Source organism: Xenopus laevis, chromosome 8S (assembly GCF_017654675.1).
Source record: "Xenopus laevis strain J_2021 chromosome 8S, Xenopus_laevis_v10.1, whole genome shotgun sequence".
NCBI lineage: Eukaryota > Metazoa > Chordata > Amphibia > Anura > Pipidae > Xenopus > Xenopus laevis.
Window position 1 is genome coordinate 102,925,007 of NC_054386.1, and position 10,802 is coordinate 102,935,808.

General features: G+C 49.2%; 1 protein-coding gene across 5 annotated transcripts; it reads left to right on the top strand.

Moving 5' to 3' along the window:
• Positions 1-1,000: 1,000 nt before the first annotated feature.
• rfx5.S (regulatory factor X5 S homeolog) lies at positions 1,001-7,259 on the top strand. 5 transcript variants are annotated; one of them, XM_018233627.2, is made up of 11 exons: positions 1,002-1,151; positions 2,176-2,289; positions 2,855-2,888; positions 3,324-3,406; positions 3,655-3,774; positions 3,954-4,070; positions 4,382-4,463; positions 4,728-4,926; positions 5,008-5,102; positions 5,816-6,535; positions 7,001-7,259. In XM_018233627.2, the coding sequence occupies exons 2-11, from the start codon at positions 2,195-2,197 to the stop codon at positions 7,001-7,003; spliced, it is 1,548 nt and encodes a 515-aa protein (XP_018089116.1). In that variant the 5' UTR covers positions 1,002-1,151; positions 2,176-2,194; the 3' UTR covers positions 7,004-7,259. The 5 variants fall into 5 exon arrangements, with proteins under 5 accessions (XP_018089118.1, XP_018089116.1, XP_018089113.1 ...); XM_018233629.2 differs by having other exon boundaries at positions 1,001-1,151; positions 5,816-7,259; XM_018233624.2 differs by having other exon boundaries at positions 1,008-1,151; positions 2,189-2,289; positions 5,816-7,259.
• The last annotated feature ends 3,543 nt before the right edge of the window (positions 7,260-10,802 follow it).

A 10,802-nucleotide genomic window follows, 5' to 3' on the forward strand; every position in this document is an offset into this window, starting at 1 on the left:
TTCGCAGCTTTACACTTATCTGAGAGTGCGGCACTACCTCCATGCGCACAAGTGGAATGGACTGCACCAACCTACTTTATTTGAAACTAGATGTTGGTCTCTATCGGGGAAACGGAAAGGAACACAGAGACTATATCAAGTGTTACAACAAAAAGAATCTGACACCGCACCTCTAGCAATAGAACGCTGGCAGACTGAGCTGCAGATACCACTGTCTACGGAGGTCTGGCGTGGGCTTTTCCGGTGTACGATCAAACACTGAAGGGCGCTTAACCACCATGAACTCACTGTTAAATTGATGTATAAGTGGTACTTAACCCCTGACAAAATACACAAAGCATTCCCCAACTCTCCCAACACTTGTTGGAGGTGCCGACGAGAAGCAGGGACTTTCTTTCATATTTGGTGGGCCTGCCCCATAGCTTTGGAATACTGGCAGAGAGTTCATGGTCTTCTAAAGGACATTACCGGTGACCTAACTATCCTCAGCCCGGCACTGGCCTTACTAGGCTATGATACAGTGGTAAGAGCCGCAACGACACAGAAGGATATCACAAGGCTTCTTCTAGTCAGCAGAAGTTTATTGGCAAGACATTGGAAACAATCTAGTCTCCCGCAGCGTGCACACATCCAAGCTGAACTCAACAGAGAGGATCTGTACGAACGGACTTTTTTCTCCTGAACCTACTTAAGGGAATAATAACTCTCATTGCTTAGTAGTTGTGACATGTCTGTGCAGTCTCCAGTACCTTCCCCCCCTCTATCTCTCTTTTCTTCTTCTTCCTCCCCCCTTTAATAATTGTAAACTGCAAAAATTGTTAATAAAAAAAAATAAGAGACTGGAATATGAATAGGAGAGGCCTGAATAGAAAGGTGAGGAATAAAAAGTAGTTAAATGTTGCGCGCGCACACACTGTCTCAGTCTAAGGGAGTCACAGGAGAACACTGGGAAACGTTCACTTTCTCACAATCTTTTCCCTCACAAATGAGTACGTTGAGCGTCGGCGCGCGCTTCTATGCGTGTGGCGTGACGTCACGGTCTCGCGAGATGAGGCTTGTGACGTGTGGGTTCGCGGTCCGGAAGGAGCGAGAAGCGGTCGGGGCTGCGTTCAGGAAATCGTGACGGTACCGAGGAAAGCGGGAGCAATAAGGTGCCGTGTGGAGGTGGCTGTGAGGGCGAGACGTGTGGGTAGCAGGCGCTATTGTTGGGCACATGAGGGCCAGTAGGGTGGGAGACATGGCGGCAATGCGGCTGGATAGGAGCCGGACGGGTTGCTATGTGCTGCTCTCCTAGTAACGCACCCGCGCCAGACTCCTCTGTACGTTACACTGGAACCTGCTGCTAGAATATTACTGAACCCCCAGCTGCCCCGCCCCCTCTGTTTGTATCTGTCACACTTGCCCCGCCCTCTCTGTGCGTGTCCCGCCCCCAGGGGAGGAGCCAGATACAAGGTCTCCCAGCTGAGACATGAGGACTAGTGGCTCCAGTTCATTCAGCTGCTGCTCATAATCTTCTCTCTCTCTTCCCTAGTAATAACCGTGTCACAGTGACGTCATGGGGCGTCTTTCATTTATTTGCCTTCTTCTTCTGACTCTTTCCAGCTTTCAAATAGGGGTCACTGACCCCATCTCAATAACAACCAGATGAATGACATTACAAACTGGAGAGTTGCTGAATAAAAAGCGACAAATAATAAAGAATGAAAACCAATTGCAAATTGTCTCAGAATATCCCTCTGTATAACAAACTAACAGTTAATTTAAAGGGGAACAAGCCCTTTAATAATTATAATGAGGGGGTGTGGCCTGCTCTGTCTGAGCCTATAGCTTTGAACTGACACTAAAAGCAAAATCACCCAGTGTCTGTAATGAAAGAGTTAGGGGGGAGTAGGGAGGGTGTTTAGGGTAAGGACACGCCCAGAGGGGAGGAGTCAGGGACAGTACTTTGCATGTGAAGGTGCTGGGGGCGGGGTCAGTTATTTGTAGGAAAGTTCCAAAGGATAATAGTTATGTTTTACATTGTGTTCTTCGGCTTTAAACACTTGGAGTTCAAACAGGTTTCCAGGGCTCTGTCCCCATAGCAACCAGGCGCCAGTTGGAAGTCAGAGCAGTAGAATAGAAATGAGTGGCTATGGCTGTGTATGTAACAGGGCATGGGCCGCTTCTGTCTGACAGGTCTCGTTTGCAGGAGGGAATGGCCGAGGTCCCACTTTATGACAAGATCAATGAAGATTCTCAGGGGGACACAGAACCCAACAGCCTCCTGCAGAAACTGCGCAACAAGATCACGTAAGTTCAGTAGCTCCACTCACTGCTCCTCTCTGGAGTCACAACCCACAGTGTCACGTGACCACAACCCATCCCTAATTGTGCCTTATGGATTAGCATGGGCTACTGAGGTGCTGTGCTACCTTGGCTCTGACACTAATACTCTCACTAATACTCCCACTAACACTCTCCCTAACACTCACACTCTCACTCACACTCACACTCTCACTCACACTCTCACTAACACTCTCACTAACACTCTCACTAACACTCACACTCTCACTAACACTCTCACTAACACTCTCACTCACACTCTCACTCACACTCTCACTCACACTCTCACTCACACTCTCACTCACACTCTCACTAACACTCTCACTAATTACTGGCCAGTCAGTGTGAGCGACGCAGGGACCCTGGGGCCCCAGAAAGGTTCCACTCTGCCCGAGGGATAAGGGGTTTCCTATGTGGTTAATGGGAGTGAAATAGTGGGGGTGGGGAATTGGTTTTGGTAAAATGATATGAACAGTGATAGTAAGGGACCCCCAGTATTTGACCCTGACCTCCTCTCTTTGTGATCCTACAGAAAGTCAGTGCAGACCAAAGTGGATAACATTCTGGTATGTACTCAAACTCCCTGCACCTTCTATTCTCTGTGTATATCTCATCCCAAACACTCCCTGCACCTTCTATAGTCTGTGTATTTTGTTCTCACCCCAAACACTCCCTGCACCTTCTATAGTCTATAAATCTCCGCTCATCCCCAATGCACCTTCTATAGTCTGTGTATTTCTGTTCTCATCCCAAACACTCCCAGCACCTTCTATAGTTTGTTTATATTTCACTCCAATACACTCCCTGCACCTTGTATAGTCTGTATATGTGATCCCATAGAGTTGCTATAGTCAGACAGCTGTATCCTCTCCCATACAGTGTGTGCAGAGTCCCATACAGGCCGTACTGTGTATATTCCCCTCCTGCTTCCCTGTACTTTCCCCTGTATTGCACAAATAGCTTTGTACTTGCCCTTTAACCTGAACCTCTTCTCTCTGCAGCAGGATGTACAGAAACTGACAGATTATGACAAACTGTACCTGTATCTGCAACTCCCTGCAGGACCCAGCGCCCCAGAGAAAAGGTACCAGCCAGTAATAAATGATGGTCAGTAAGAGGGAGCAGCCTGCCCTTGGGTCACTTTATATATCCAGTAAATATATATATTTCTATATTGTGCAGTATTGGTACAAGGTGCTCCCTGGGGACATTAATAAAATAGGGGTTATAATGGGGATCTATGGGGGGGGTAGCTGTGGCACTCTTGGCTCCTCCCATTATTCTCTATGCAGTGAGTACAGTGAGTGATTGTGACATTTCTCTACACAACAGTCTGGACATTGGAAGTGTGAACACGGCAGAACACATGCACGCCTGCACCTGGATCCGAAATCACCTGGAGGAGCACACGGACACCTGTCTCCCCAAGCAGGACGTCTATGATGCCTACGAGTGAGTGTGTGCAACAGAGCTAGCACTCTGCATGGGATAATGGGGTGGCATTACGTCTACACTGTGCCCTCATACCCCTCGGCCATTCTCGACCCTCAGTCGGGGGTTGGATGTTCTGGAGCCCCTCCCATTTGAGCCTTAGTGTGGGCAAGTGACTGACAGATCCTTTGTGCCCGCAGGAGGTATTGTGACAACCTTCATGGACGCCCGCTGAGCGTGGCCAACTTCGGCAAGATAATCCGGGAGATATTCCCTAATATCAAGGCCCGGCGACTGGGAGGAAGAGGCCAGTCTAAATATCCTTTACTGGGGGTCACATATATAAATTTATTAGCAACGTGTAAGAAGCCCGGGGGTGGAGCCAGCAGCAGGACCAATAGGCAGTACAGACTAAGGGGGGCTCTGGCATTTCTGGGGTGAGGGTGGGCTGTCTGGACACACACTTGCAGATGGAGGGATAGGTTGATATAGACAGACATTTGTAGGTCTCATGTTTGGGTCAAGGCATTTCCCCATAGATAACAGTAGAACAGCGCCACCATGTGTTTATTGGGGTTAGTGAGGTCAGGCAGGATTGGAGCCAATAGAAACCTTAACAGCGAGACACATATTGTTACAGTGGGCTGCGCAGGAAAAGTCTGGTGAGCTTACAACCCTTACCCAGCCTGGACCTGAAAGTGACAGAGAGTGTAAGTGCCACCTACTACTTCTTCCCATGATTCCCTGCTCTTCCCTTTGCTTCGCCTCTCCCCACTGATCTCCAAATTCTCATTTGTGCCCAACTGTCCCAAATTCTTACATTTCTTCTTCTAACTATTCCTCTTGTCCTTTTTATCTTGTTTCCCTTCCTCCATCTTTATTTGCACCTCTCTTCCTCCGCTGCCTCTAATGCTGTGTCCCAGTCTCGGCCCTCTGATCCTTTAACCCTTTCTGTGCTGTTTCTCCCGGTTCAGTCTGAGCTCACCGACTTTGTGCAGTCGTACAACAACGACGTGATCAACGCCTCCAGCACTCTCATCTGCAGCTGGGCTGAGAAGACCCTCCATCGCTCCTTCAACAACATCGTGGAATTGTCTCAGTTCCTCATCAAGAACCACCACTTTAACCCCCGCAGCGCCAATGCAGAACTGGTCCTGTCCGTGGTGCTTTCAGGTCAGTGACACGGCGGTGCAGGGATAGAGATCACTATGTGAATCAGAGACCACTCATAATTTGTTGCTGTCTGTCGAATAGAGAACGCCCCGGGCAGTGTACAGAAAACCCAGAAGCCTGCGGACGGGGAGAAGGGGGCCGACTCTCCTGACGGGGGCACTGATGCCGGCACCAAGGTGAGCCGATCCTCTGGTCACATTTAAAGGAGAACTAAACCCCCAACAATGAATAGGGCTAAATAACCATATTTCATATAGTGAACCTATTGCACGAGGCTAAAGTTTGAGCTTGTCAATAGCAGCAATGATCCAGGACTTCAAACTTGTCACAGGGGGTCACCATCTTGGAAAGTGTCTGTGACACTCACATGCTCAGTGGGCTCTGATTGGCTGTTGAGAAGCTAAGCTTAGGGCTCGTCACTAATTATCCAGCAGCAGAAAATGAGCTTCCCTGGCTGTAATATAAGCTGATGCTACAGGTTTGCTGATTATTCAATTCTGATGCTAATTGCACTGGTTTCTGTGCTGCCATGTAGTAATTATGTGTATTAATTACTAATCAGCCTTATATTGTGACATTTCTATTCTATGTGTACTGTATATTGTGAGTGGCTCCCTAAGCTCAGTAAGTGACAGCAGCACAGAGCATGTGAATCAGTGAATCAGCAGAAAAGAATATGGGGAGCTACTGGGGCATCTTTGGAGACACAGATCTTTACTGCTAAAGGGCTGTGGTTGCCTTGGGCTGGTACACAAGCACAAAACATCATGTACAACATTTCTACCTACTTCTTTACTTTAACTTTCCTTGTTCTTGTTCAATTCCTGCACCCCCAACTGAGTCAGTGCTGATATTGGGTATATTCATTTATATCTGTCTCATTCCACAGAGCAAGAGTCCTAATGTGGGCAGTGCCCAACAGTCTGTGAAGAAACGTCCCCCTGAACCCCAGAAGCCAGTCAATAGCCCCCAAGTTGATGCTTTGATGGCTAAAAACCGGCCTGTCCGGCCACGACCGACATCTGAGACGATTCCAATATCAGTGGCCCCTTCAGTGTTGGCATCAAATCTAATTCCCGGCTCCTTGCCCTGTGCAGCTGTCCCCGTGACCACAGGAATAAACGGGACCGGTCTAATGTCTCCACTTATCATGTTCCAACCAGATCTGGTCAGGTTGGAGACTCCGCCCACCCCTAAAGCCCCTCATAACCGCACCAGAGAAAGAGCAGCCGGAGGAGGGGAAACGAAGGCGCCTAAGCGGCGGGGAGAGGCGGAGCCTGCAGCAGGTGCCACCGTCAAACGGAAGCGCGGTCGACCAAGAAAAGTTGCATCTACCAATAACGACTCGGCTCAGACAGGGGCCCCGAGCGGGTTCAGCACAGAGAAAGCTGCTGAAAGAGGGTCCAGCTCAATTCCAAATGAAGCCCCTGGCCAGGACACTCTGCAATGTGCAGTCCCAGAACTCGACACTGGGGGAGCTCTGCCCACAGCAACACTTTCCAACACAGAGGGGAGTGTAAGGGGAGAGACCATAAACTCTTCAGCTCCGCCGCCATCAGCAGAACTGCAGGACCCCGCAATGAGCCTGGCAGGGAGTGCCCCCATTCAGGTGAGTGTCATTACAGATGCCAGGCACAGTGTGGCCTTCTGGACTGTGATGGAAGAAGATGCCAACAAGAGGCTTATCCCCCCCAAAGAAGAACATAATAGAGGGTGGCCACCAGAGAAGGTTCAGCCCCTGCCTGAACAGTGAGCTCACACTCTAGAGACACCCCAGTGACCAGATGTCTGCCCCAATCAGCTCTGGCTGGAAACAGCCATAAGCCATCATCCGAGTTGTTTTCCTTGTAAAGTGTCCTCTTTAAATATTTAATACAAACCCTCCATCCCCGTTATCCCTGCCAGCGAGGGGGGTGGAGGGCAAGACAGGCACTGGCACAGGGCGAGAGCATTGCCATGTTTTAATTAGTCTAATTAGTCTAAACGAAAACTAGGGCTTAGATAATTATGTAAATACTTGTACATTTCATGGGATTGTCAAATGGAAATGATACCCCAAATGTCTCACTTGCAGTAACCGAAAGAACCCAACGTGTCCTGGGCATGAGAGCGGGCACACTTGCACTACAGCGCTGCTACTGACTTCCTGGGAGAAGAGACAGTTCTTGGAACAACGCGTTTCACTTCCTCTTGTGACTCTCACGCTGGGCAATCAGATGTCAGCTGAGCCGGCAGTACAGGACACGGCAAGTCAGGAGTAGAAAGAGCAGTTCTCCTCTGTTTCCCTTGCTGCAAGTTGCCAGGGGCTTCCTGTTTTTAAAGGGGACATTTTACCTGAAATCTATTACTTTTTACAATGCGTTTTTTAAAGGGGTTGTTCACCTTTAAGTTAACTGTTAGTATGATGTAGAGAGGGATATTCTGAGACAATTTGCAATTGGTTTTCATTTTTTATTATTTGTGGTTTTTGACTTATTTAGCTTTTTATTCAGCAGCTCTCCGGTTTGCAGTTTCAGCCATCTTGTTGCTGGGGTCCAAATTATCCTAGCAACCATGCATTGATTTGAATAAGAGACTGGAATATGAATAGGCCTAAATAGAAAGATGAGAAATAAAAAAGTGGCAATAAAAATAAATGTATAGCCTTACAGAGCATTTGTTTTTAGATAGAGTCCGAAGAAAAAGGCAAATCATTTAAAAACTATATAAAAAAAAAATAATGAAGACCAATTAAAAAGATGCTTAGAATTGGCCATTCTATAATATACTAAACGTTAACTTAAAGGTGAACCACCCCTTCACCTTTGAATGATGCTCTTATTCTCTGTAGTTTCATGGAGTGCTCTCTTCCCCATGGTCAGGCCGGGAGGAGGGGCTTATACCCAAATTCTCCACCCCTGTGCCTAACTATAGGGAAAACCAGCCAGAAATAGACAGATTAGAACTCTACCTGGGAGAGTCATATGGGGGACTGGGAGGATTGGAAACGCCTAAATTAAGGGACAGTACACTTTGGACAGAAAAACGCCCCCCATGATTACTTACAATCTGCTCATTGTCCCTTTTTCTGATTTCTGGCCTGTTCTCTTTCCTCTAATCAGGCACAAGGGTCAGGATTTTGGGTATAAGCCCCCGCCTCCCTGCCTGACCATGGGGAAGAAAGCAGCCCAGAGTATCACAGCCCCTGTACCTGGGAAAATACAAGAGCTGACTGGATTCACTTACTCAGGGGAAAGGGCCTGCGTGACCATGGGAAAGAGAGCAGCCCAGCTGCAGGAATGACAGAGAATTCTCTACTGCAGTTAATGTAAATGAACCCAGCTTTATCTTTATACATGTAAAAGAAAAAAAAAAAGACCAGCTGCAGAGTTGCTTTGCCAAGTTCTTCTAATAGAGTGAACGTTATGCGTGGGTTAATATAGCACTTAGTGTAAACACTGTGTTTGTTGTTCGTTGTCATGTTAATGTTTAAACTGGGTAAAAAAAAAAATCATTTTACTCCAACTGCCGTTTGTTTTTTCTGTCATTAATTGAAATCCTACGGATATACAGTGGATGAGACAACCCTCAGACTGACCATAAACAAGCCCCCCAGGAGGTGCCGCCTGATCAGCTTGTGTCCGAGACTGGTCTCTGTAAGCCCCAGTTTTGGTATTTGGGTCCATAAGACTGGATCAACCTGGTTTGGGCTATTGCACTGGAGACCAGGCCAGGGAAGGAATCTGCAGGCTGAGCCAACACTGTTTTTGGTCCTCTAAAATGTGGTCTCCATAAGCCCCAGTTATAAAGCACGAGTCCAAATGATTGGATGATCCTAATTGGACCACTGTGTTGGAAGCCAAACCATGTAAAGAGGCTGCAGACTGCCCTAACGCACTTAACAGTTTCTGGTCCTCTTCCAACTGGTCTCTGTAGGCCTCAGTTACAAAGCAGAGGTTGGCCTTGGGCCTTACCCATCAGAGATCATCCTAATTGGCCTATTACATTGGTAGCTAAACTAGGTAAAAAAGCTGCAGACTGCACCAACACAGTCAACAGATTGTGGTCTACTCCCAACTGGTATAAGCCCGAGTTATAAAGCAGTTGGCCTTGGATCCAAATGAGCGCATCATCCCAGTTGCACCACTGAGCTGGTGGCCGAACCAGAGGCTGAAGGCTGTCTCCAGACTGGTCACTGCAGGCCCCACTTATGAAGCACTTGTTGGCCTCCGGTCCAAATGATTGGATAATCTTCATTTTGGTGGAGGTCTAAAAGCTGCAGACTTTCCTACCGCACTCAACAGTTTGGTCCTCTCCTGACTGGTCTCCGTAGGCCCCAATTAGAAAGCAGTTATTAGCCTTGGGCAAACAGATTGAATCTTCCCAATTTAGACTGCTTTGGTGGCCAAGCCAAGTTAAGAAGACTGTCCCAACACAAACATTTCAAATCAGTAAAGGTGCCACACTTACCTGTGAGGGTTGGGGAGGTCTGTGCCCATGAAGGAGAGACCTGTGAGGTTTGGGGAGGTCTGTGCCCATGAAGGAGAGACCTGTGAGGGTTGGGGAACTCTGTGTCCATGAAGGAGAGACCTGGGAGGGTTGAGGAGCTCTGTGCCCATGAAGGAGAGACCTGTGAGGATTGGGGAGTTCTGTGCCCATGAAGGAGAGACCTGTGAGGGTTGGGGAACTCTGTGCCCATGAAGGAGAGACCTGTGAGGGTTGGGGAGTTCTGTGCCCATGAAAGAGAGACCTGTGAGGGTTGGGGAGCTCTGTGTCCATGAAGGAGAGACCTGTGAGGGTTGGAGAGCTCTGTGCCCATGAAGGAGAGACCTGTGAGGATTGGGTAGTTCTGTGCCCATGAAGGAGAGACCTGTGAGGGTTGGGGAGCTCTGTGCCCATGAAGGAGAGACCTGTGAGGTTTGTGCCCATGAAGGAGAGACCTGTGAGGGTTGGGGAGCTCTGTGCCCATGAAGGAGAGACCTGTGAGGGTTGGGGAGGTCTGTGCCCATGAAGGAGAGACCTGTGAGGGTTGGGGAGCTCTGTGCCCATGAAGGAGAGACCTGTGAGGGTTGGGGAGCTCTGTGCCCATGAAGGAGGGACCTGTGAGGGTTGGGGAGCTCTGTGCCCATGAATGAGAGACCTGTGAGGGTTGGGGAGCTCTGTGCCCATGAAGGAGAGACCTGTGAGGGTTGGGGAGCTCTGTGCCCATGAATGAGAGACCTGTGAGGGTCGGGGAGCTCTGCGCCCATGAAGGAGAGACCTGTGAGGGTCGGGGAGCTCTGCGCCCATGAAGGAGAGACCTGTGAGGGTTGGGGAGCTCTGTGCCCATGAAGGAGAGACCTGTGAGGGTTGGGGGAGCTCTGCGCCCATGAAGGAGAGACCTGTGAGGACTGAGGAGCTCTGTGCCCATGAAGGAGAGACCTGTGAGGGTTGGGAAGCTCTGTGCCCATGAATGAGAGACCTGTGAGGGTCGGGGAGCTCTGCGCCCATGAAGGAGAGACCTGTGAGGGTTGGGGAGCTCTGTGCCCATGAAGGAGAGACCTGTGAGGACTGAGGAGCTCTGTGCCCATGAAGGAGAGACCTGTGAGGGTTGGGGGAGCTCTGTGCCCATGAAGGAGAGACCTGTGAGGGTTGGGGAGCTCTGCGCCCATGAAGGAGAGACCTGTGAGGGTTGAGAAGCTCTGTGTCCATGAAGGAGAGACCTGTGAGGACTGAGGAGCTCTGTGCCCATGAAGGAGAGACCTGTGAGGGTTGGGAAGCTGTACAAACAGAGGAGACTGAGGGAGGGAACAGATGATGGAGGAGACTGGAGGGCGTTGGAGGGAGCGCTAATGTCTGTGAGTCTATAAAAGAGGAAACATTAGTGACATTATGAGAGAAATCCCCGGTCGGTGCAG